At 55.8% G+C, this 23,551-nt stretch overlaps 3 protein-coding genes across 6 annotated transcripts; all 3 read right to left on the bottom strand.

Annotated features, from left to right (window-relative positions):
• Window positions 1-683: 683 nt before the first annotated feature.
• C1QB (complement C1q B chain) lies at window positions 684-6,545 on the bottom strand. The gene is made up of 3 exons (XM_006094029.3): window positions 6,397-6,545; window positions 2,508-2,709; window positions 684-1,396 (listed from the first exon to the last, which is right to left on the bottom strand). Exons 2-3 carry the CDS (start codon window positions 2,689-2,691, stop codon window positions 822-824), a joined length of 759 nt encoding a protein of 252 aa, XP_006094091.1. The 5' UTR covers window positions 2,692-2,709; window positions 6,397-6,545; the 3' UTR covers window positions 684-821.
• A 4,704-nt stretch (window positions 6,546-11,249) lies between these two features.
• On the bottom strand, window positions 11,250-15,641 carry C1QC (complement C1q C chain). Of its 4 annotated transcripts, none has more exons than XM_014460284.2 (3): window positions 15,509-15,641; window positions 15,035-15,216; window positions 11,250-12,067 (listed from the first exon to the last, which is right to left on the bottom strand). In XM_014460284.2, the coding sequence occupies exons 2-3, from the start codon at window positions 15,213-15,215 to the stop codon at window positions 11,511-11,513; spliced, it is 738 nt and encodes a 245-aa protein (XP_014315770.2). In that variant the 5' UTR covers window position 15,216; window positions 15,509-15,641; the 3' UTR covers window positions 11,250-11,510. The 4 variants fall into 4 exon arrangements, with proteins under 4 accessions (XP_014315770.2, XP_014315769.2, XP_014315772.1 ...); XM_014460283.2 differs by having other exon boundaries at window positions 15,035-15,228; window positions 15,509-15,639; XM_014460286.2 differs by having other exon boundaries at window positions 15,035-15,228; window positions 15,489-15,629.
• A 3,286-nt stretch (window positions 15,642-18,927) lies between these two features.
• On the bottom strand, window positions 18,928-21,818 carry C1QA (complement C1q A chain). Its single transcript, XM_006094026.3, has 3 exons — window positions 21,662-21,818; window positions 20,681-20,850; window positions 18,928-19,679 (listed from the first exon to the last, which is right to left on the bottom strand). The coding sequence occupies exons 2-3, from the start codon at window positions 20,841-20,843 to the stop codon at window positions 19,105-19,107; spliced, it is 738 nt and encodes a 245-aa protein (XP_006094088.2). The 5' UTR covers window positions 20,844-20,850; window positions 21,662-21,818; the 3' UTR covers window positions 18,928-19,104.
• Between the last annotated feature and the right edge of the window lie 1,733 nt (window positions 21,819-23,551).

Raw genomic sequence — 23,551 nt, 5'->3', positions numbered from 1 at the left:
GAGACTCAGGGCCCAGAGGCTCAGAGGGAGACATGGCAGCCCTGGCCTGTGGACACCGTGTCTGGATCCCCTGTCCACTGAGACATTTGTTCTAATTGGATGGCTGAGCCTGTGCCAGTCTGGGAAGATATTGGGAGGGGAAGCACATGGGGAGAATCAAAAGGGAAAGCGTCTTGGCTCCAAGGCCAGTTAAGACGTTGGAGGAGGGCCCCTTGGTCCCTTGGGTGGGGATATGTGACATTTTAAGCAGAAAACCCCTTTAGAGGCTGGCCTAGACATGCTGCCTTGAAGGAGGTCCCAGGTCCCTTGAATCCCAGCCATGCTGTGGGATTGAGGACACTCTCTTCATCCCTCCAGTCAGTTTTCTCCTCTGTAAACTGGGCATGATGCACCATGTCTCCAAGGATGAGTGTGAGGATTAATGAGAGAACGAGGAAAGTGTCTAGCTCAGTGCTAAGAGCATAGTAGGTGCTCAACAGATGGTGTTCCCTCCCCATCTCCCACTGTGTGGCTGTCACAGAGCTGGACGCAGAGTCTGGCCCTCCAGTCACCTCCCACTACAAAGAGTTTCTGTTGTCAGAGGTCATTCGTTCATTCATTCCTTCAGCTAGCATTCAAGCAGCATTTCTCAGCACCTACTATGTGCCAGAGGCTGGGACACAGAATTGAATTAGACCACTGGCCCTTGGTCATGAAGAGTTTATTTACTCATTCATTCAGCAACATCCATGGAGACTGACTGTGTGAGGGTAGTGCTGGGGGTAAAGTGAGTATTGCTGGTGGGTGAGGGGGTGGGGAGGGGGATGAATCGGCCCCACAGGTCACACCTCCGGGTTCGGGAAGAGCAGGAACCCAGAGAAGATGCTGTTGGCACCTTCGATGCCCAGCAGGGAGTTCCTGTCTGTGGCCTGCAGGAAGACGCTCTCCCCCAGCCCCAGCTTGAGGACGATGCCCCCGGTGGTGACCTGGAAGGTGCTCTGGACATAGTCGCAGAAGGTGACCACCTTCTCCATGCGCTCCAGGCCGCGCATGAGGTTCACGCACAGGTTCCCTCGGGAGCTGGCGTGGTAGGTGAAGTAGTAGAGGCCCGGCACCTTGCAGGTGAACTTGCCCAGGCGAGATTCATAGTTGTTGTTCACGTTGGTGATCACGTGGTCGAAGCGGATCACCTGGTCCTTCCGCAGGGGCGTGTTGATTTTCCGTAAGGCGGAGAAGGCGACTTTCTGCGTGGCCTTGTAGTCTCCCGACTCACCCTTGGGGCCACGGAGTCCAGGGAGCCCTGGGGCGCCTTTGGGGCCCACGGGGCCCTTGGGGCCGACTTTTCCTGGCTTCCCGGGAGTCCCTGGGTCCCCCTTCTCTCCAAACTCGCCATGGTCTCCAGCGAGCCCTGGCAGCCCTGGAAAAGCAGGGAAACGAGAAATGAGGCTGAGATCACCGAGAACCAAAGACAGGAGCCCTGGGCGGAGAGGCCGGGAGCCTGGCGGAGTCACCGTGGACAGGTCCCTGCTCCTCTCGGGGTCTTAGCTTCCCCTCTGTGAAGAGGAGGGGGTTGGTCAGAGCGCCTCCAAGTCCCTTTCCAGCCCAGCTTCCTGAGTCTGTGATGTGCTTGGACTGACACCTGGGGAGGCAGCACTCTCTCCCTGCGCCCTCCTCACTAGCTCATCCAGCACCCTGGTTCCAGCGTAAGCCTGGAGGCTGGTAATGAGTGATTGGCACACAGCCTGCCTGCTGTGTCCCCGCCCCCAAGGCTGACCTCCCACAAGCGATCACGCAGTCTTTCTTGCGGAACTTGGGAGTGGGCCTTAGAATCCTCCCACTCCACCGCGCCAAGCAGCCACGACCCTGGGTTCGGCACAACACAAGGTAAAACCTCTTTCCCTACAGAGTGGCAGAGCCTGGTGGCCGAGACCGTGGATTCGGGGCAGACAGATGCGCTTCTCCCGTCACATCTGCCATATTAGTTGTGCCACCTCGAGTGAGTCAGATTCTTCGAGGCTCAGCTTCCCCATCTGTAAAATGGGGATGCTGAGAGTCTGTGGCCTTGTGCGGATTAAATGGGACTATTTGGGAGAGGGGTTGGCTATGGGCCAATGAGCGAATGAACTAGATTTCACAGGGGAGGGGGTTTTTTATGGCAGGACGTCTCCTTTGAACCCTGTGACAACCGCACCGAAATGCCCTTGTCCACATGTGACAGGTAAGGAAACAGCAGTTCAGGGAGGTGACGCCGCTTCCCCGGAGGTAACCCAGGCTGTGTGACTGCAGTGGTGCCTCTCTCTACCTGGACTGAGTGGTCAGAGATCCCTGGTCTGGTCACAGCCTCAACATTTGCTGGGCCCCTTCGTAAAATGGGAATCAGAATTCCCTCCCTGCAAGCTATTGCGAGGGCTCAGCCAGCTGATGGGCACCAAGTGCTTCTACAACCTCTAAGGTGGGCCACTGTGACTCGGGAGGCAGGAGGTGGGGCCTCGACCAGTGACACCAGTGTGTCCCCAAAGTAGACAGACCTTTCGCTCCCTTTACCCCTGGGGTCCCAGGGGTCCCATCAGAGCCCGGTATCCCAGGAATGCCCGGGATGCCAGGGATGGCCGCGGGCCCGGTGCAGTCCCTCTGGGCCTGGGAGACATCGAGAGGGCCCAGCAGCAGCGGCAGCAGCAGCGCCAGGAGGCCGCCCCTCGGCGTCTTCATCATCACAGTGTTCGCCGCTTCCTGCAGAGGGACAAGAAGATGGGGTAGGTTACTAACGACTGTGGTGACGCCTCACGTTTGATTAATTAATGAATTAATTAATTCGTTGGCTGGTTCGTTGCTTCGTTCAGTCGTGCATGTGTTCTCTGAGTGGGTCCTGCTCTGGGTGCTGGTGCACAGGCCCCTGCCTTCATGGAGGTCAATGAACAGAAATAGTTGGGGATGGGCGATGGGTGCTCTGACAGCAAGGACAGCGCCCAGAGGGAGAGGGACTGTGCTGGGGTGGGAAAGGCTCCATCCAGTCCAGCCCTATAATTAAGCTGACGCTCACTAACATAAATTTGATCATTTTTAAAGTGAACATTTTGGTGGCATTTAGCATATTCACAATGTTGTGCAACTACCACCTCTCTCCAGTTCCAAAACATTCTCATCAGCCCCCAAACACTCTGTATTCATGAAGCAGTTCCTCCCAGTCCTGCTTCCCCCGCAGCCCCCGACAAGCACTCGTCTGCTTTCTGACTGTGGACTTGCTACTCTGGGTAGTTCCTATAACCAGTGGTCTCAACCTTCCTCATGCCGCGACCCTTTCATACAGTTCCTCATGTTGTGGTGACCCCCAACCATAACATTATTTCCCTTGCTACTTCATCACTGTAATTTTGCTACTGTTATGCATCGTCATGTAAATATCTGACATGCAGGATGTATTTTCATTGTTCTTGACCCACAGGTTGAGAACCGCTGATTGATACAATACTCGACCTTTCGTGTCTGGCTTGTTTCACTCGGCATCATGTTTTTAAGGTTCACCTGTGTTGTAGTCTGTATCAGTACTTCATCCCTTTATGGCTGAATAGTATTCCACTGTGTGGACATACTACAATTTGTTTATCCATTCACCACTCATGGGCATTTGCGAAGTTCCCTCCTTTTGGCTACTGTGAATAGTGTTGCAATGAACATGCACGTGCAAGGTTTTGTTTGAATACCTTGTTTTTAATTCTCTTTAGTTCTACTGAGCAGTGGAATTACTGCCTGGGGGTCTTACAGTAATTCTGTGCTGAGGAATTTTGAGGAGCCGTTAGCCTATGATTGAATCTCCTCAATAGCATCTCTGCCAAGGGCTCTTCCATCCATGACTTTCACCTTCTCAGTGATGGGCAGCTCGTCACTTACCAAGGCTGCCCACTCCCCTTGGCCCAGATCCAAATCCTCCCCCTCCTTCAAGGCTGGGGCCAAAGCCTTTCTCCTCCAGGGAGCTTTTCCTCATCACCCCGCCCCCCACCCACAGAAGCTGAGCTATTTCCTGCTCTTAACGCGGGAGAGCAAAGTGGCCCCCCGCACACCTCCCGGGAAGACTGTGGGGACCCGGGCAAGGCCGTGGCCTTGTTCAGACTTGTGGCTGCTGTTGTCTGAGCCTCATAGCACCCTGGGGAAGTGGGCTGTGATTATTTCCCCATCCTGCAGATGAGGAAATTGAGGCGCCAACATTAGACAGCAACCTGCCCACAGGTACCTGGGAGTTTGTTAAGGACGGAGCTGTGGCCAAACTCCTTCCATCTCTGCCTCACGCTGGCTGGGCCAACCCAGCATTTGGCACATGGAGGCTTTGCTGGGATCAGAAAATCAGCTGCCCCACCTTGGTCTGGTTCTAATCAATTCACTGCCCAAACTCCTGAGTTATGCCCGACTCTGTGCTGGGAGGCTGCACAGGGGCTGTGACCAGGGCCGAGTGACCGGCGTGGGCTCTGCCCTGCTCCGAACAGAGGGCGATTCAGGGCATCTGCTTATTTTTATTTTTGAATGAGCATCCGTTCCCTCTCTTGCGGGAGGTTTTACAAAAGGGTAGTTTGACAACTTTAACAATCCGTGCGTTAGGCTCTTAGCAGGCACCAGGCTCTGTGCCAAACCTTTATGTGCCATTATTTCATTGAATTCGGTTCTTACCACGGCCTCTTGAGAAAGCATCCCTGATTTCTCATTTTACAGATGAGGAACCTGAGCGTGGAGAGAGCGAGACCCTCGATCAAGGTCACAGCGCCCCCCTGTGGCTGGGATTTAAACCCGTGCCCACTGGACCTTAACACTCACAGGTGTTATAACGTCAAGAGGCTGCTGTACCTGGTGGTGAAAACCTGGGCTTCGCAGCCCAATGGCCCGGCAAGAGAAGCTAATGCATGGGCTGCACTGCGTGCCGTGCTGGGTCCGCCAGTGCCCAGTGAAGGGCGCTCTTATTACTGTTACTGTTGCTGTGAGGCGGCAAACACCCCGGTGGTGAGAGGCCTGGAGGGCCATCAGGATATCAACCGCCAGGTCCCCATCAGGCCTCCCCTCTTAGCTCAGGGCCGCAGGCAGGCCCCTTCTCTCTGGCCACAGTTTCTCCGACAAACGGGGCTAATACTAATCTCTAGCCCCATCTCTAGAACTCAGTGTGAGGATCGGCGTTCTGGCTCATAGGGCTGGTGGGAGGACAGACGAGTTAGGGCTTACGGCAGAGTCTGGCATGTTGGAAATGCTTACTGCATATTGGCTATTTTTAAAACGATCACCATCAGTTTGGGGACATGATGGGAGATGGTTGGAAAAGTCGAAGAGGCTCGGTCCCTTTGAGAGGTTGGGCTCAGGGAGAGGGGGTGTCTCAGGGGGAGGCGGCCCAGGGTGGAGAGCTTCCACCAGAGAGGTGGGGGTGGGGGTGGGGGAGGAGGAGCAGGTCCTGACCTTTGATGAGACTCAGGTTTCTTGGGGAAGTGGGAGGTGGGTTGGGGGAGTGGGAAGATCTGAGTTCTGGCTCATGTACGTCTCAGACCAGGATGTAGACTTAAAACTCATCTGGTCTGACCACCTCCTGCCTTCAGCGGTCATCACCACCATCAGCCTTGCCCCTTGTTCTTTTTTTCCCCTGCATCGCTGATCCTTCCATCTCCTTCCAGCCCCAACTGCGCCTTTATCCCTGACTTGGAGTCAGGCCAACTTGACCTTGAACCCTTCCCCCTTCTGCTGCTACCTCCCTGCATGACCTCACGCAAGAGCCTGAACGTCTTTGGCAAAGTTAATTTCCACCTGACAGGGCTGCCAGAGGATTCAATGAGATGGAACCTATAAAATAAGAAGGTCCCTGGTGTGAGGCCTGGTCCCACCCCATCCTTTACAAAGGCTGAGTCACTCAGTGTTAACTAATAACTAACCACCACTCACCTGTGAGCGCCACGATTTCTTTAGAAGAGTTGTGCTGAGCGTTCTCAGCGGATGCACGGAAATAAGAGGAGGCAGGTGTTGGGGAGGCTGGGCTGGGTGGAGGGGACCTGGGTCCTGACATCCGTCTGCCTCTGACATCTTGACCCAGGGAGTATGCTAAACACTGGGTGACCTTGAGGTTCTGATATTCCCAGAAAGGGTCTCAGCCCAGAGGCACATGACTTGCCCCAGATCACCAGCACTTCAGAGGCAGAAGCAGGGCTCACCTTAGGCTGGTGGCTCCCATTTGAGTCTGCCTCCCCCTCACCTGGGCCCTAGGTAGCTGCCGATCTCCAAGTTCACCTCCAGAAAGATTCATCCCCGAGGTCTGGGCCGGGGCAGGAATCCACAGCGTTAAACACGCCAGGGGGCTCCCAGGCAGGGGATGCAAGGTCTGCACTTTGAGAATCACCACCCTCCACCCCACTGGTCCAGCCGGCCAGTCCCCCAGGCACCACGCCCCATCCTCACCTGGGAACCTGGCGTCCTGTGAGGCCGCTTGCAATGCCGTTTGGCTGGGCAGCAGTGGGACCAGGAGCCGGGAGCCTGATGCTCTCAGTCCAAAGCGGAAGTTCCATTCCCCAGAGAAGGGAAGGGCCTTCCCCTGACGGCCCCCTCCCCTGGGCCCAGCAGCCCGGCCCCCCTCCTGTCACCCCACTCTCACCCGGTCCTGCTGCCTTCAGGCAGTTTCAGGTCCTGTTTCTGCAATCGGCAGGGCCTTACTGTAAGCGGGGAGGACAGTGGTCAGTTTGGTTTCGCCTGCTCAGCAGCTGCGGGGAGAACGGGCTGTTCTGGGGAATGTCCACAGCTGGTGGCTCGGTGCCAGAGCCCCTGACCTCATGGTCTTCTACGGGAACAGGGATGTTCCTCAATGAAATGGAAACAGGGCCAGCCTGGTGTCTGGGCGCTGGGTTTGGCGTCAGAAACCTTGATTCCTAACCTGGCTCTGCCACTTAGCAGCTAAACGTTCTCAGCCAGGGGAGCCCGAGGGAGTTCCATTTCCTCCGTTCCATGATGGGACCATAATTGCACCTGCTCTAGGGATGGCACAGGGTGGGGGCGGGGCTCAGATGGGACAGTGGAGGAGAAAGGGAGGGTGAGCTGTCAAGTGCAGACCACCTGTGAATTGTTAATATCACGCCATGTCCCAGGCTTCTCCTTTCGGGGCTCCTCTCTTCTGCTGTCTTCCCCTTCTGCACCCCAGCTCTTCCCCTGTTTTCAGAAAATAATCTAATAATGAAAAATGAATTTTAAATGTGGTCATTATTTATTGATACCCCTCCCTCTGTTTCCAGCGGGGCGTGAAGCTGGGGGCAATTACAGGCACAGGCAGGGGCCTGTTGCTTGTTGTTGTTTTTTAAATATATTTTTATTGATTTCAGAGAGGAAGGGAGAGGGAGAGAGAGATAAAAACATCAATGATGAGAGAGAATCATTGATCAGCTGCCTCCTGCACGCCCCCAGGGGATCGAGCCTGCAACCTGGGCATGTGCCCTTGACCGGAATAGAACCTGGGACCCTTCAGTCCGCAGGCTGACGCTCTATCCACTGAGCCAAACCGGCTAGGGCAGGCCTGCTGCTTGTTGATCCTGGAATCACACCAAGTTCGAGCTGGAGAGGGCCTTGGAGGTCACCCCGCCCATCCCCTCGTTCTAAAGATGGGGAAATTGAGGCCTGGGTGGGAGATGTGTGTCGTGAGCCGGCAGGTGCCCTGCACTGGGAGACAGCCACCAGCAGCCCAGCCCTGGTTCCTGCCCCCCTGGAGCACCTCTTCTACTGGGAGACTGGTGTGAACCACCCAAGGACACGGCACACGGTTCTTGCTCCTGTGTGACTGCGGGAGCCCAGACCTCGAGGGCGTGGCAGGTGCAGGACTCCAAGCTGGGCACCTGACTCCAGCCAGCAGCCCTTTCGGAGGCTGCGTCTCAGGCCATGGGACGCCCGCGCAGGGATGGTCACCCAGCAGGCACAGCAGCTGGTGCAGGGCAGGAGGGCCCTTCCTGACATCTGTGCTTGGAGATGGAAAATTGTGGGGCTTGATGGAAATTGTTAACGGCAGTGGGTGACAGGGAAAGGAAAGAGGAGCTTGATAAAACCGAAGGGTCTCTGGGCTGAGCCAACTACAGACCCAAAGGGACCCAGGCCTGGGCGTGGAGGAGACCAGTGGATTCTGGGCAGGGAGAGGGGATTCGTAGTTTGCAGGTCCAGGGGTCCATCTGAGTGGTTCTCAACCTGTGGGTCGCGACCCCTTTGGCGGTCGAACAACCCTTTCACAGGGGTCGCCTAAGACCATCCTGCATATCAGATATTTACATTACAATTCATAACAGTAGCAACATTACAGTTATGAAGTAGCAACGAAAATAATTTTATGGTTGGGTCACAACATGAGGAACTGTATTTAAAGGGCCAGAAGTTTGAGAACCACTGGTCTGAGGGTTCCTGAGGCCACTTGGTGGCTGATGGCAATGGGAGAAGATGAACTTCAACCTGGGGTAGAAGCAGCAGGGAGGAGCCCAGGCTGGCTGTCCAGTGGTTAGAGCGTCAGCCCACAGACTGAAGGATCATGGGTTTGATTCCCAGTTAAGGGCACATACCTTGATAGCAGGTTTGATCATTGGCCCCGGCCCAGGCTCGTGTGGGAGGCAATGGAAAAAAAATCCTTGGGTGAGGATTTTCTTTTAAAGAAGCAGCAGCAGCAGCAGGGAGGAGGTAAAGGCATGGCTCTGGAGTGAGCCTCTCCCACGTCTGAACCCCAGCTTTGCCTTTTTCTGGTTGTGTGACCTCAGACACATTTACTGATCTCAGTTTTCCCATCTATGTATTGGGGGCATGGGCACCTACCTCAGGGGGTTGCTGTGGGGCGCCAAGTGAGGTAACCCTGCATATCTGGGGCCCAGCCGAGTGCCCAGCCCTTTATATGAGAAGATAGAATTCTTGGACGGAGGAGCCATGCCTGGATTAGGGGGAGGCCAAGACTAGGGATCAGGAGCAAGGGGGTCTCTGGGCCTTGGCCCTGCGTGGGAAGCAGCTGGTCTCTGTGCTGCTGGAATCGCTGGCTTGGTGTGAGAGAGTCCTTACAGCTTGGGGTGTCTCCTTCTGGCTCCTGTCCCACCCCCATACCCTCCTTTCCTGTGTCCCGTAAAGACCCTCCCCCGGTCCCTCGCAGCCCAGCAGACAAGCTGGCACTTTCAAAGGCCAAAAAGAGCAGCAGGGAGACAATTATGGGAATAAAAATGGCCAGAAATGGTCGTTTCCCAAGTCCGGGTTTCTGGTCTGACACCGTGGCCTACAGAAATGGCACATTGATTTTTTAAACAAAAGATAAATGAGAGGAACGATGTATCGCGGGGGGCATCGCCCGTGGACTGCTAAGTGCTGATGGAGGGCGCTGTGGACGGAGCGGCCCTGTGACCCTGTGACCTGGCTGCATCCCGGCCAGAGGCACCCTGACTCAGGGAGCCAGGCGGGGCTCTCGGCCCTGGCCTCTGTTCCCGCTCTCTGTGTGTGTCTTCTCTGTCCCTCCTTCCTGGCTCACACTTTTTTCCTGCCCCTACTATGTGCAGGCATGTGACAAAGCAGCCCTGCCCTCAAGGATGCTTCCCGTTCGGTGGGGAGGCAGATCTGTAAGTGAATAAGCGCACAAAAGCCAGTTGGTGGACTGCGAGTATTGGCTTCACCTGGCCAACCGCCCACTCACCCACAGTTCTGTCTTCCCTGAACCTTTATTTTAAAAAAGCCTGGGGTCCTGAAACCTGGGTTTTTTTTGGCTCTTTGTTCTGTAAATAAGCCTGCAGGTAATTTTATTGCATTTCCAGGTTTGGGAACTTGGACTTTAAAGGGTCACGAGTTTGTGGTCCAAGTATGTGGAGGGCCCTGTGGGGACACAAAGGGGAGCATCAAGGAAGGCTTCATGGAGGAGGTGACCATTGCGTTGACCCTTGACAGTTGAGTGTGTAGCATCTAGGTGACGGGGGATTTGTATGAGTGGGGTGGGTGGGGGCTCCACAGCATGAAGGAACACCACGGGCAAAGGATGGAGGTAGGAAACAGCCCCTTTCAGGAACAAGAGTGGGAAAGTGGATGGAGGAGGTGGCGGAGCTGGGCTCAAGCCGCTCCGCGTACAGCCCACCCCAGCTGGGCAGTGCCTCCATGAGCTCTGTGGGGCTTTGTGGAACCAAGCGGAGAGCCCAGCCAGGCCGGGCAGCTTGTCGCAGATCTGAGTGGGTCTCTCTGGGCTCCGAGGCCAGACCTGCAGTCTGCACAGGAAAGTTAAACGTTTTATCTTTTCCAATCTGAACTGTCAACCCCTTCTCATGGTCAGTGAAAGCAATGCTGCTGAGGGCCTCTTGGTCCTCCAGCAAGAATCGGGGTGGCTGAGCCCGGCTGCCAGGAACATCACAGTGAAGTCCTGACAGCTCGCAGGCAGCGGTGGTTTTAGATGATCTCCTGGGGGCTCCCAGAGTCTGTCAGACGTCGGAAGACAGAGCCTCTCTTTCCCTGACCCATTCATGCTGACCCAGAACTTGGTTATGACTACTAAATAATTAATAGCTTGGTTAGCATAATGCCTGGTGCATAGTAAGTGCTCAATAGCGTTAGCTATTGCCCGGCTGGTGTGGCTCAGCGGTTGAGTGTGGAACCATGAGCCAAGAGGTCAGTGGTTGGATTCCGGTCGGGGCACATGCCCAGGTTGCGAACTTGATCCCCAGTAGGGGGTGTGCAGGAGGCAGCCAATCATGATGTTTCTCTCTCATCGATGTTTCTACCCTTCTCCCTTCCTCTCTCTCTAAAAATAAATAAAAACATATTTTAAAAAATAATGTTAGCTATTATGATGTTTTTATTCACTCATTTATTTACTCTCTTACTCTTTCATTTACCCACTTATTCATTCATCCATCCACCCCAATTCACTCATTAATTCAGCACCAATTCATTACACATCTGCTCTTTGTCTATGCTGGGCTTAGCTGCGCCCAACCCCTCCTGTGATTCAACTTAGGTCAACATAAGTCTGGGAGTTCAGACACACTCCTGTTTACCTGTGCACTGATGCCTTCAATGACAGCAGTGCCGCTCACCCAAACAGTGACAGCAGACGGCCCCTTGGTGACCCCTTTAGCCTTCAACCACACTTGAGTATCTCTCTCTCAAATGGCCAAACGGTGCTGAGTGACTCAACATTGGCACCAACCGTTACTGAGCCCCAACTAGATGCCCTGGGTGAGTCTAGAGCCCACAGACAGCTATAGCTGGTGCAATGCTGAAGACGAGGAGACCTGCTTCTTCAAGGTGGCAATGCGAAATCAGAGCCAGGCGTATTTATTGATTTAATCATTTATTTGTATATCTCTCAGACTTCCAAGACTTCAAAAAAAGAACGATAGCACTAAAGGTGTTGGTAAAGTATCAAAGGAGTGACTCCTGCAGGAACTCAGAGAAGGGAAAGAACTCAGGGGGTGGGAGTCAGGGTGGGCTTCCTGGAGGAGGAGTCCATTAGGTGGGGAGAATGGCCTGAGCAAGGACACAGCAGAGCAGCTGAGAGAGGTGGGGTAGCCTGGGGCTGGAGCAGGCCTGCTCCCCTAGTCGGGGAAGAGCAGGAAGCCAGAGAAGACGCTGTCAGAGCCCTCTGTGCCCACCATGCCGTTGTAGTCATTGACCCGCAGCCACACCTGCGCGCCCTCCTGCAGCCGCAGCAGCACACCACCTGAGCTGACCTGCTTGCTGTTGGACATGTGGTCACAGAAGGAGGTCATCTGGATTTCGTTGCGGTACAGCTGCACGCACAGGTTGGCCGTCTGGGACGTGTGGTGGACGAAGTAGTAAAGGCCGGGGACTTTGCAGGTGAACTTGCCTGTGCTGGTGTTATAGTCGCCCTGTGGGTTAGTGATGACCGTGTTGAACTTGACCAGGCTGTTGGATGTCGGGTGCTCTGCTGTCTGCCGTGTGACGGTGAACACTGACTGGTGCTTCTGCTTGTATCTTCCCTCCTCTCCCGGCTCCCCGTTGGGTCCCATGATGCCGGGAGTCCCCGGAAGCCCAGCGGCTCCCATGGGGCCGTTTTTCCCAGGAAAGCCAGGTGTGCCGGCTTCTCCCTTCTGACCCTTGGGTCCTCGTGTCCCGGGAATAGCTGGGATTCCTGGGGAGAGAGCAGGTGGGAAGTGAGGGGGCAGGGGACAGGGAGAAGGGACCCTGGGGCTGTCCTCCAGGGACACACTCCTGGGGTTTGGTCTCTGAAACCTCCTTCCCCCAGATGTACTGTCCACCTGGGAGCAGTGCGCAGGGAGGAAGGGGGATGGTCAGAGGGGAGGGAGACCCTGTTTCAAGCCCTGCCCCCTCCCACAGACCTGCCTTGTGAACTCGGTTAAGGCACCTGTCTCTTGGCCTCAGTGTCCACATTTGTGCTGGAGAGGGTAGGACTCGCCAGCTCAGGAGGCGTCCAGGGCAAGATCTCAGAGTGTCAGAGGCCACGACTGTCAGCCCGCGGACAGCAAGTGGCCTCAGAGACCTTCTGTTTGGCCTGCACAATGTTTTCTAAAACTTTTTATTTAGAGCCCGACGTTAACAAGTTCCGGCCGCACCAAAAGGTCTAGGACTAGGTCCTTAGTTTTTCTTGACAAAAATAAGAAGCTTGGTCACGGGCAGAGTTCCTGGAAGGCTCAGGAAACCTGCTTCAGGCCCCATTAACTGGCATTGGCCCCTTCAAGGCCCTTTGCCTAGTTTTATATTTATAATTTTTTCAACATTTTATGTTGAAATAATTATAGATTCACAGGAAGTTGTAAAAAAAAAAAAAAGACAGGAAGGTCCCATATGCCCTTCACCTAGCTTTCCCCAGTGGCACATCTTGCATAACTAAAGTACAACATCAAACCGGGAAATCGACCTTCGTGTGGTCCACATAGCTCCGCTTTTCCATGCGCTGTGTGTCTCTCTCTCTCTCTCTCTCTCTCTGTGTGTGTGTGTGTGTGTGTGTGTGTGTGTGTAGTTCTAATACAATTCTGCAGCATGTGTCCCTAACTTTGTATTATTTTTCTTAAGGAGGGCCTTCGCCATTTTATAAGCTGCAGAGCCCTACAAAACCGGTATCTATTCCTCAGGCCAGCTTAGTACATGGGAACCACCGGATGGAGCCAAAGGGAATCTGCCCCTTTAAGGGGGCTGCTCTCTCCAGCTCCCCCAGCCCCACTCAGCCCACTTCAGCCCCTGGTTCACCTCCCCTCGTGTTGAAGATGAGGACGTTGAGGCCAGAGGCTCGCCCAAGGCCATGCAGCTGGTATGAGGCGGAGTTTAGACTCAAAGTCAAGTCTGGTGGAGTTGCAGTCAGAATGTCTGATTCTTGCTTATTACTGACCTGATTATCTGCGCCTCTATGAGATTCTTCTCCCCTTGTCCAAACCATGCTCATCCTTTAGGGCCTGATGCCAGGCTCTTCTTCCAGGAAGCCCTCCCTGACCACCCTTGTCTGCCCCCATGGCTGCTTCCTCCTCTGACTTCCTCCCAAGAGTGGGTGTCTGTGCAAACCCATTTGCAACAGATCCTCTATGACTTGTGAGCCTTTTAGGTCCCAGGGTTAGGAGTGGGGGCTCAGGACCCAACAGACCTGGGCTGCAGGCTGTGTGACCCTGGGCAGGTGACCTCCCCTCCCTGAGCCTCTTCTGCCCGGTTGAGATAAGGGCGTAATGGGGCGGATGCCACCGAGCTACTGGAAGAGTGGGGTGGGAGGAGGCAGGTGCCAGGCGCCTCACAGCAAGTGCTCAGTAAATGTCAGGTCCCTGCCATGGCTGAGCAGGGCCGTGTCTCATCTTTTGAGATGTCTTCCAGCAGCTGATTGGGAGGGGCAGGACTCAGCAGGGGGCAGGGGGCAGAGAGGTGGGGGAGGGTAGCAGTTAAGGGAACGGCCTTTGGAGCTGGACAGGATCTACTGTGTGACTTCAGGCAGGTCACTCAGTCTCTCTGAACCTCAGCTTTGACATGTATAAAATGGGAGTAAACCACTCCTTCAAAGGATTCTGGCCTCAGTTTCTCGTTTCCAAAAGAGTTAACAATTTTATCTGCTGTATTTGCCTGGCACAAGTAGGAGGTCAAAAATTGGTAGCCCTCAGGCACCCTGGGCAGTAGGTGGCCAGAGATACAGGCTCCCCCAAAATGGCCCACCTGGGATCCTCATTCAGCTCACCCCCAATTGTTGGTAACATTCCACCCCATTGCCAGGAGGGAAGCTGACAGTGAGGAAACTCTCTGCCTCCCAGTCACCTCTACGCAGCCCCACCCCAGCCTCACACGTGCCCTCCAGACACACTCCACTTCCCAGATATGCACCTACTTTCAAACGAGGACCAGACTCCAGTCTCACCCAATGCCCGCCCCCCTCGTGTCCTCAGCCCCCTTCGCTCATGGAGCTTGCCGTGTGAATCTCCAACAGGAGGTTCTATGACTGTGGCCCTGCCTCCTCTCTCCCCACCCCTCCAACTACCCGGGTCCCAGGGAGCACGGATTTCTGATGAAAACAATGATGACAGCAGCAGTACCTTCCATAGCCTCCACTTACCCAGTGCTTACCATGTGCTTGGTGCTATTTCATATTTAAATGTAACCATCACAGCATCCCTGTGCAGGAGGCACTACCACCTCCCCATTTTACAGATGAGGGAACAGAGGCTCTGGCTGTTAAGTAAGTAACTTGCACAAGTTCACACAGTAGGACGTGGTGGGGCTGGGATTTGAACTCGGTTCATCTGTGCATTGTCTTCATTCACTGGGTGGGTCGCCCCTTCCCCAGGGGGTCCGTGTTGCAGGGCAGGAAGTGAGGGGTTGTAACAAAACAGTGGCCTAGCATTTTAGAATTTGCCAAAGGTTTTCACATAGATCCTGTCCTGTGGCCCTCCCTGCTGCCTGCACTCCTCTCCTCTCCCGGGGGGGGGGTCTTGAGGCCTGCGCCCTGAGGACAGAGGGGCTATATCTGCTGTGAGAGCTGGGCTCTGCCCTGGGAGCAGGTGCGGCAGGAGGCACCACACTCCTTGCCATCAAGTTGCCGTCCTTTCCCCACTCCGCCCCGTGCCCCTAGCCCCTAGGGGACCCCTCCCCGCCAGGCCAGCCCACTCACCTGGTTCGCCCTTGGGCCCTTGCAGTCCGTCATGCCCATCCTTCCCGGGGGCCCCGGGCATGCCTGGCATTCCGGGGATCCCGTAGCATTCTGTGGCGGCCAGGCCCCCAAGTGGCAGTGCCAGAAGGAGCAGCAGCAGGTTTAGTCCAAGGGGGAGCCAGATGCTGGAGCCCCTGTCCATCCTGAAGAAGGAGCTGGATGGCGAAAGCTCGGTTGGCCCACCAGCCCCTCACCCACCCTCCTCACCCTCTCACTCCGGGGCTCACCCCTCTCCGCCCTCAGGAACCTCCCTCCCGTCCCGGGGCCCCTCACCCTTGGGACCACACGACGGACGAACAGTGGGGTCGCTTCTTTGAGCTTAGTGAGGATGGGGACCGTCCTTCCTCACAAATCGGGCTGTCCCCGGGGCCATGTCTCAGGAAGGTGGTGGGTAAAAGCTACCCGCTGCCCTCACCTGGACAGCGTCCTGCTCACCTGGATAGGAGGCTTCTGGTCTGGTCACTGAGATGCCCTCCGATCTGCTTCCCTCTCCCGGGCAGGAGGACACCGTGTCGGAGTGGACAGAGCGAGGAGGGCCTGGAGCGGACTGGGCGGCCCCCTCCTCCCCTCCCCCCGTCCCACATCCCCTTTCCCATATGTTTCCCTGACTCAGCACTTTCTTTCTTTTGGGTGCTGAGCCAGGCTGACCACAGTGACACCCTGTGCCCTCCACGCCGGTCACGAGTGTCTGAAACGAGGAAATGTCCACCACCCCGCATCCGGGGAAGGATGTATGCGTGTCTGTGTCTGTAAACACAGCCTCCTGGGCAGACTTCCCCTCCCGTCAAGTTCAGCCCATGCCATGTCCGTCCCCACTTGTGGCATTTGCTGTGCCTGAGACTCAGCTGTTTCACAACGTCCCAGGAGGAAGTCATAACCCCCCTACGGCTGAGGAAACTGAGGCTCAGGGGGGTGCGAGCCTTGGGCCAAAGTCACGGAGTGAGTGGTTTCTGGGGGTCCAAAGCCTTGCTCTCACCCCTCTGCTTAGCTGCCCCCGAAACAATCCTCATATGCACTGGTCAAGTGGCAGGCCTTATTCTAGAAAGTTCCATACACCCCCCCTCCCCTATGATAGTTGGGGGGTGGACACCCGGATGGGCCAGCTTTGAGGGCAGGCAGTCTGCTGTGTTGGACAGAGTCCTCTGGCCACAGAGACAGCGGCTTCTGGGTCTCCTTCCAGCCATGCCCCCCCGTTTCCCTGAGGCCTTCAGCAAGCCGCTGCCCCCACCCAGGCCTCAGCCTCCCATCTGTGTATTGGGTGGTGGGGAGGCCACGGCTTTGCATGGTGGCACCTCTTCCTTTGCCCGGGTCCCTGATGACCTCACCTTTCCTGCCAGCACCGCTTCTTCACCTCTCTCCCCAGCACCCCTGCCTTTGGTCTTGGAGCCTATGATGGCCGGTGAGGGGTTGCCCATGGGGTCGGGCTGGCAGAGCTGATCGAGGCCCCCTCCTCTCTTTCTCTACACCTCACACAAGAGTCAGCGAGGAAGGAGGAGTCAGGCTGCAGAGGGTCCAAGCCTGATCCACTCCTGCCCCCTATGTCACCCGGTGTCGGTTCCTCCTCTGTAAATGGGGGGCTCCACTAGCTCCGCGCAGGGCAGTGGTGAGGACTCTGTCTGATAGGTGTACCCACGATACTTAGCCCTGCGCTGGGCATGAGCAGGGGTTCAGAGCCCTGCGCCTGCCTCCCCAGGTGACTCTCAGGGCCTCAGTTTCCCCCTCTGTTCCTCCGAACTCTGGCACAGGGCTGCAGAGGGGGGACAGGAGTGGAGATGTGAGTGCACCTGACCCTGGGAGTCTGGGGCGGAATGGATGGGTGGCACCTGAGCGCCCATCTTCCTCGCCTCATTGGCACCTGGGTCTGGTTTGTCCAGCAGATGGCAGCCTCGGCCCGTGCTCAGCCTTCCCGGGCCGGCCCGCCTGGTCCAGCTGCGTTCCTTCCAGAGGTGGGAGGTATGGGTGGCATTCAGGGTAAGGAGCAGCCCGCAGCCACTGTTTCTATAGCCTGGTCTCCTGGCCACTTACGCCCCCCCCCCACCCTGCTTTGGGGCCACTGCAATGAAAGAGGCCTCCCCTTTGGGGTCAGGCAGAGCTGGTTCAGATCTGGGCCCTGCCACTCTGGCAGTGTGACCTTGAGTCCATGTCTCCCTTCTCTGAGCCTGTGTCCTCGGCGATTTTGCTGGGATTAAGTGCATCAATGACTATGAAATGTCAGCACATAGTAGGTGCTCAAAGACCTGTTTCTTTTCCCTGTCTGTGGGTGGCTATGTTCCAGGGGCAGGGGGACTGCAGGGGCAGAGCGGGGACCCAATGGGGGGCTGAGGGCCTGTGGAGTTCATCACTGCCCCCGGGGCACAGGGGGGCACTCTCTTCTTCCTGACTCCCAAAGGCTGTCGGTGGGGCAGCCCCAGGGGAGGGTCCCGACTGTTGGAGGCGGGGGTCGGGGGTTGGGTGTACGTGAGGACTCTGAGGCTGCTGTGTGTCAGTGGATGGGAGAGATGGTCCCTGTGAGGTGTCAGCACGCGTGGAGGTCAATGTGTGAGCAAACGCTGGCGTTTCTAAGGCACATGTGTGTTGGAGTGGAGGATGTGTCCATCTGCATGTCAGGGGTGTGTCTGGACACCGTCTTAAGGTGTGTGTGTAAGAGCACTTCTGATGGTGTACAGGGAGCACTCAGGTGTCTGAGGCAGGGGTGTGTGGGTATGACGGCACGTGTGTCCCCAGGTATGAAGGCATAACTCATGGGGACGTCCAGGGGTGTACACGGGTGTGTCTGAGAAAGTGGGTGTGTGCTGAGGGAGGGGATCATGTGTCCCCGCTTCAGTGAGGAGTGGACAAGTCTTGGTCCAGGAATGTGGGTCCCTGTGCATCTCAAGGGAAGTGTACATGGGTGGTGTGGTAAGGGGTGTGTGTGTGGTGTGTATGCATGCCTGGTGTGTTTGTGTGTGTGCATGTGTGTGTGCATACATGCAGCACACAGATAAAGCCGCTCCCTCTGGGAGAATGTACAGGGCATTGGACGTTTTCAGGGCTGTACTTCTGGTCTCCTTATTCTCCTCACACACAAAGGACACGCTGGGGCTTCTTGCTCCTGAGCAGCTCCCGGACCGGCCAAGTGGGAATGAGCCACAGACATTCCAGATCCCCTGTACTCCTCCTTCCCTACCCCAGGGCTGGACTCAGGAAACTGCCTTTGGGGAGGACTGCAGATGCCCTGGGGCCAATTGCTCCCCCTCTCTGAGCCCTGCCCCAGCCTTTCTGGGTCAGGTTGGGAAGCACTGTCATTGTCAGTGTGTGGCTGTGCAGGCTGACGAGGGTCCGAGGCTCGCGGTTACACACACAGGCGTGGGCACTCGTAAGACCTGGAGTCGAATCCCAGCTCCTCTCCTTGAACACTGACCTGGGCTTTGTGTCTGGCCACAACTCCCAGCCTCAGTTTTATTATCTGTAAAATGGGGTCATAATATCCACTTCAGAGCTCGATTGTAAAGATTATACAACGTGTAATAGTAGCTAAAACTTATGTAGCCTTCACGATGAACCAGGCTCTGCACTGCAATTTTCAAATATTAAATCATTGAATCTTCCAACAACCCTTTGAGGTGGGTGCTATTATTCTTCCCACTTTACAGACTAGAAAACTGAGGCTCACTGACGTTACATAACATGCACACGATTGGACAACTAGTTCCCGGTGGCCCCAGGATTTGAACCCAGGCCGCTGAGGCTCCCAGGACCTGTCAGATACATATTGTAAAATACCAAGCATGGGCCTGCCTTGTAAGCCCTCAACAGCTGTCATTCTTATGCCTCCCTCCCAATGCCCAGGGTAGCAACGGAGCCTCACGCCAGCAGACAGGGACACAGGTATTTATTCCAGGAAGAGTTCTAAGAAATGCTCTCCCTCCAGCTAAAACAACAGCGCCCCCGCTTTACAGAGCAGAGCATAGAACCAGAGAGGTGGGGCGAGTGGGCGGGGGTTGCACAGCAGCAAGCAGGTGAGGCCAAGGTGGGGAGGGTCCCTCCCTGGTTCAGGCGGAAGGGAAGATGAGGAAGCCGCTGAAGACGCTGTCGGCCTCAGGGCCCTGGTAAATGCGGCCCTTTACGGGGTCTTTTTCGATCCAGACCTGGTCTCCATCCTGGAGCTGGAGCACCGTGCCCCCCGACACCACCTGGAAGGTCCCCCTGCTGTTGGCGTCACAGAAGCCCACGGACCTCTGGGTCAGGCCCCTCCTGGAGGACATGATGGACAGGCAGATGTCCCACTTGGACACCACCTGGAAGGTGAAGTAGTAGTAGCCGGGCACGGCGCAGACGAACCGGCCCGAGTGGCTCTGGTACCGGCCTTCCTCGTTGGTGATGACCGTGTCGAAGATGACCACGTTGCCGCCCGTCGGCGGGTTCCGCCTCACGGCTGAGAAGGCTGGCCGCGGCTGGTCGTTGATGTTTCCCGGGTTGCCCTTGATGCCCTTCAATCCCGGGGCGCCAGGGTTACCCAGGGGGCCGCTAGGTCCTGGGTAGCCCATATTGCCAGGGATGCCAGGGGGCCCAGGCTCCCCCTGGTCTCCTTTAAGACCTCGGATGCCTGTCCGGATGCCGGGGGCCCCTGTGGGAGGAAGGCCAGATTGGCAGTGAGAGTCCAGTTCTGCCCACCCTCAGGCAGATGGCTGGGACCCCGAAAGGCTGTGGGATAGCGGATGGGGGAGTGCCCGGGCCTTCAAGACATTGATTCTGACTGGCTCCGTGACCTTGGGCTTCTCAACCTCTCTGAGCCTCAGCTTCTTCCTCTCTAACATGGAGAGAAGTGGGAACAGGCACTTTTCACAGTTTCTGTGAAAAGCAGGACACTGGCTCCTCCACGTGCTTCTGCCCACGGCCCTGCACTCCACACCTCACAGGCCACTGACCCCGACCCCTTCTGTGTCAGGGACCCCACAAACTGTTACAAACGTCGCTGCAGCTCTCGCTGGCCTGCTGTGCACTGGGAGGCTCGGGGGCCTGTATGAGACTTTCCTTTCCCATCTGGTCACGTCCCTTTTCCTTCACCCTCAGCGTTTCCCTTGAATCTGAGAGTTTCTGAAGCCCGAACGGGTTGAGGAGGGGGGAGCAGGGTTGGGGGGAGGAGCAGGTGGAAAAAGGATAGTTGCCATCAATTGATCCCTCCCTCTGTGCCCAGTGGGGTTGGTTCTCTATCTTCCAGATGAGGCCACTGAGTCTCAGAGAGGGTCACACAGCAAAACAAGGGCTCCCGAGTCTAAAACCTGAGTCAGGGCACTGGTCATCCTGGTAACCGAACAGGGGCCGAGGCCTGGGCCTGCTTCAGGACCATTCTTATTCACTGCTGCAGTGACCCATTCCCCAGAGGAGGAAGGCCAGGCCAAAGAGGCCCGAAGCCGTAAAGAGGACATGGAGAGGCCTGGAGGCTGGGGACATGGTCCGGGGAGAAGGCCAGGCCCTCCTCAGACCTTAGGACCCATGTCACACTGGAGGAGCTTTATGTGGGGGCCCAGGTGGACTCCTGCTTTTTGGTATCACCCCCAAACCTCCACTCTGGAGCCCGAGCCAGGCAAAGGGATGAGGGGCTGGGGTCCAGAGGGAGGTACTTACCTGGCTCCCCTTGTTCCCCCTTGAGGCCTGGCCGCCCGGGTCGGCCAGGTTTTCCTGCAACCCCGTCCCTCCCATCCGGCGCTCGGCACACATTCTGGGTCACCGTAGAGGCCAAGGACATGGCCAGCACACCAACCACGAGCCAGCCCCATGGGGCTTCCATGATGCCACTGTAGAGACACGGCAGGGCCTGGGCAGGCTGGACATCACGCACTCACATACACCCGACTCACACACCAAATCCCACCCCCACACACGGATATGTCCACACCCCACCACCACCCATGCACACCTCCCTGCTTGAGGGGCTTCTATGTCCACCCTCCATCCAGCTGCAGAGAACCCAAACCTTTATATAGAACCACAAACACACAGATACACACATGCAACTGAGCACGCCCATGTGGTCACACGCTCAGACACACAAACAGCCTCTCACTCACACACGGCTGGACGCACCAACTGACACCCATCCCTCGCTCACCTGGACACACACTCCTACAGGTGATCAGTTCCATTGAACAAATATTGATTGAGAGCCTGCTTCTCATTTAACACTCCCTCACCCAGATGGCAGAGCTGTGCACGCACACAGGAATTCACAAACGCCTGACACACACGTCTGCTCACTGCCCTCCATACTCATCCCCCTTCAGGCTGACTGTCACCCACGGTCCCCCTCGGAGGGACCCCTCTGCTGGGCTCTGACCCTCCCAGCCTTTTCCTAGCTTCTTGTAACTTGGGGGGATCAGGACCCAGAAACTGGTTAGAGCTGATGGGTCTGTGTCCCCATCTCCCACTATCTCCCCAAGTCCAAGGAATTAAGGTCCCCCTACTGATTCTGGGTCCTGAGTCGGTGCCCCACCCAACCCCGCCCTGCCACAGACCAGCTCTCCCTCCCTGACAGCCTCAGAGGGCAGCTCCTAGGCCTGCTCCCGGGCTCTGACCTCACAGCCCCTCCCGCCCAGGCCCTGGCCTCACCTGCCGCGGGTGGTCGACTCAACTGGATGCTCCTGCTGTCCACCCAGAGACCTCTGTGGGACACCCAGCAGGACGGCGCCGGCCAGCGGCCAAGTTTCGCATCCCTTCCCACTTCCCCTTCTCCTTCTCTGGACCTGCCCCCGGCGTTGCGCTGGGGGCCAGGGGCCGGCCAGGGACATTTTGAGCCGACCTCAGCAAGACCGGGACATTGCACATCCTACCCCAAGCCACAGTGGTGTGGGGGCAGGGACAGCAGGCTGCAAGGGTGGAGGGGTGTGGAGGGGTCCCTGGGTGGGGTGGGTAGAACCAGAGAAGCACAAAACGTCAGGGCAGAAGGAACTTTTTCTGAAGTCAGTCACTTGTAAGACTTCTTTAGGATTTGAAAGCAACAGCATGTATTCACTGTCCAAAGCTTGTAAATACGGAAAGGCACAGAGGAAGGAGAGCAGGGCCGTGTGATGAGCCGCTTAGTCATCAGCCTTCTGGACCTGCCACCTCCCAGCTGCACACCCTTGGAAAGACACTGAACCCCCCGGGGCCTTGGTGTTCTTATTGATAACATCGGGAACAACAGATTCGCAACCTCATCGATTACTATAAAGTTTTAATGATATAATACACACACAAAACATGCGGCACATGGTGCATGCTTAGGAATTAGCTTTAATCAACATTTAAAAAGCAGAGACAACGCCCATGAATTCTACCGTCTAGAGCAGTGGTTCTCAACCTTCCTAATGCCGCACGACCCTTTAATACAGTTCCTCATGTTGTGGTGACCCCCAATTTCATTGTTACAAATTGAACATAATTAAAGCATAGTGATTAATCACAAAAACAATATGTAATTATATATGTGTTTTCCGATGGTCTTAGGCGACCCCTGTGAAAGGGTCGTTCGACCCCAAAGGGGTTGCGACCCACAGGTTGAGAACTGCTGATCTAGAGAATGGCTGCGAATCTTTGGATGACTCAATGCTAGCCTTGCTCACTCTCACTGACGGGGAGCTCACGACCTGCCAGCACAGCTCATGTCATCACTGCCAGCTTGGACCCTGAAAATGCTTTTCTTTAGATTTGGCGATCTGTCTCTCCCAGACTGGAGACCGGTGTGTTCAGGCCTGGGCTGACCATGTCTTTCTACTTCTTCCCATGACCATGTTTTATTTTGTTTTTCCCTGAGAAATTCACCAGAGGGAGGCGGAGGAGAAAAAGGAAAGCAGAAGAAGTTGGTCTAGGGCAGGGTTTTTAAGCTTTTGGGACTCCTTTTTTATTTGCAATCTTGTATAGCACCCAATACTAGTATATATATCCAACAGCTACAAGTGGGGATGCATTCATTTAAAGGGAGGGCCAAGTGTTCCTCCCACAAGTCCCTTTCCTGCTCCCCAGGATTCAGGAGGTTAAGAGAATCTCTGTGTGACCGTGTGCAGCCACATCCTTTCTCTGGACCTCAGTTCTGTTATCTGTAAAATGGGGGTAATACAGTCTCCTCACTGGGCTGCTGAGAGATTCTGTAAACTTATGAGGGAGTTTATACTGTCAAGCACCACATTAAAATAAGTCGTCATTATGAATAACATCTGTATGACCTTGAGCAAGTTCCCTAACCTCTCTAAGCCTCACTTTCTCCATCTATCAAGATAAGGGGGTGGGTTGGAAGCAGGAAGGATTGCCCCAAACGTTCTGCAACATCCCTTCCAACATTCATTTTCTTCGATTGCAGTGTTTCAGTTTTGCTTCCCTGCGAGAGGAATTAGAAAGATCACATGTCAGAGTCAGAGCCGACAGCCCCATTGTTCCCATTTTACAGATGAAAAAACTAAAGGCCAGCCCTAACCAGCTTGGCTCAGTGGATAGAGTGTCAGCCTGCGGACTGAAGGGTCCCAG

This window comes from Myotis lucifugus, unplaced genomic scaffold (genome assembly GCF_000147115.1).
Source record: "Myotis lucifugus unplaced genomic scaffold, Myoluc2.0 scaffold_128, whole genome shotgun sequence".
Lineage (NCBI taxonomy): Eukaryota > Metazoa > Chordata > Mammalia > Chiroptera > Vespertilionidae > Myotis > Myotis lucifugus.
The sequence above is the reverse complement of the archived record's forward strand: the minus strand, read 5'-3'. Positions and strand labels throughout refer to the sequence as shown.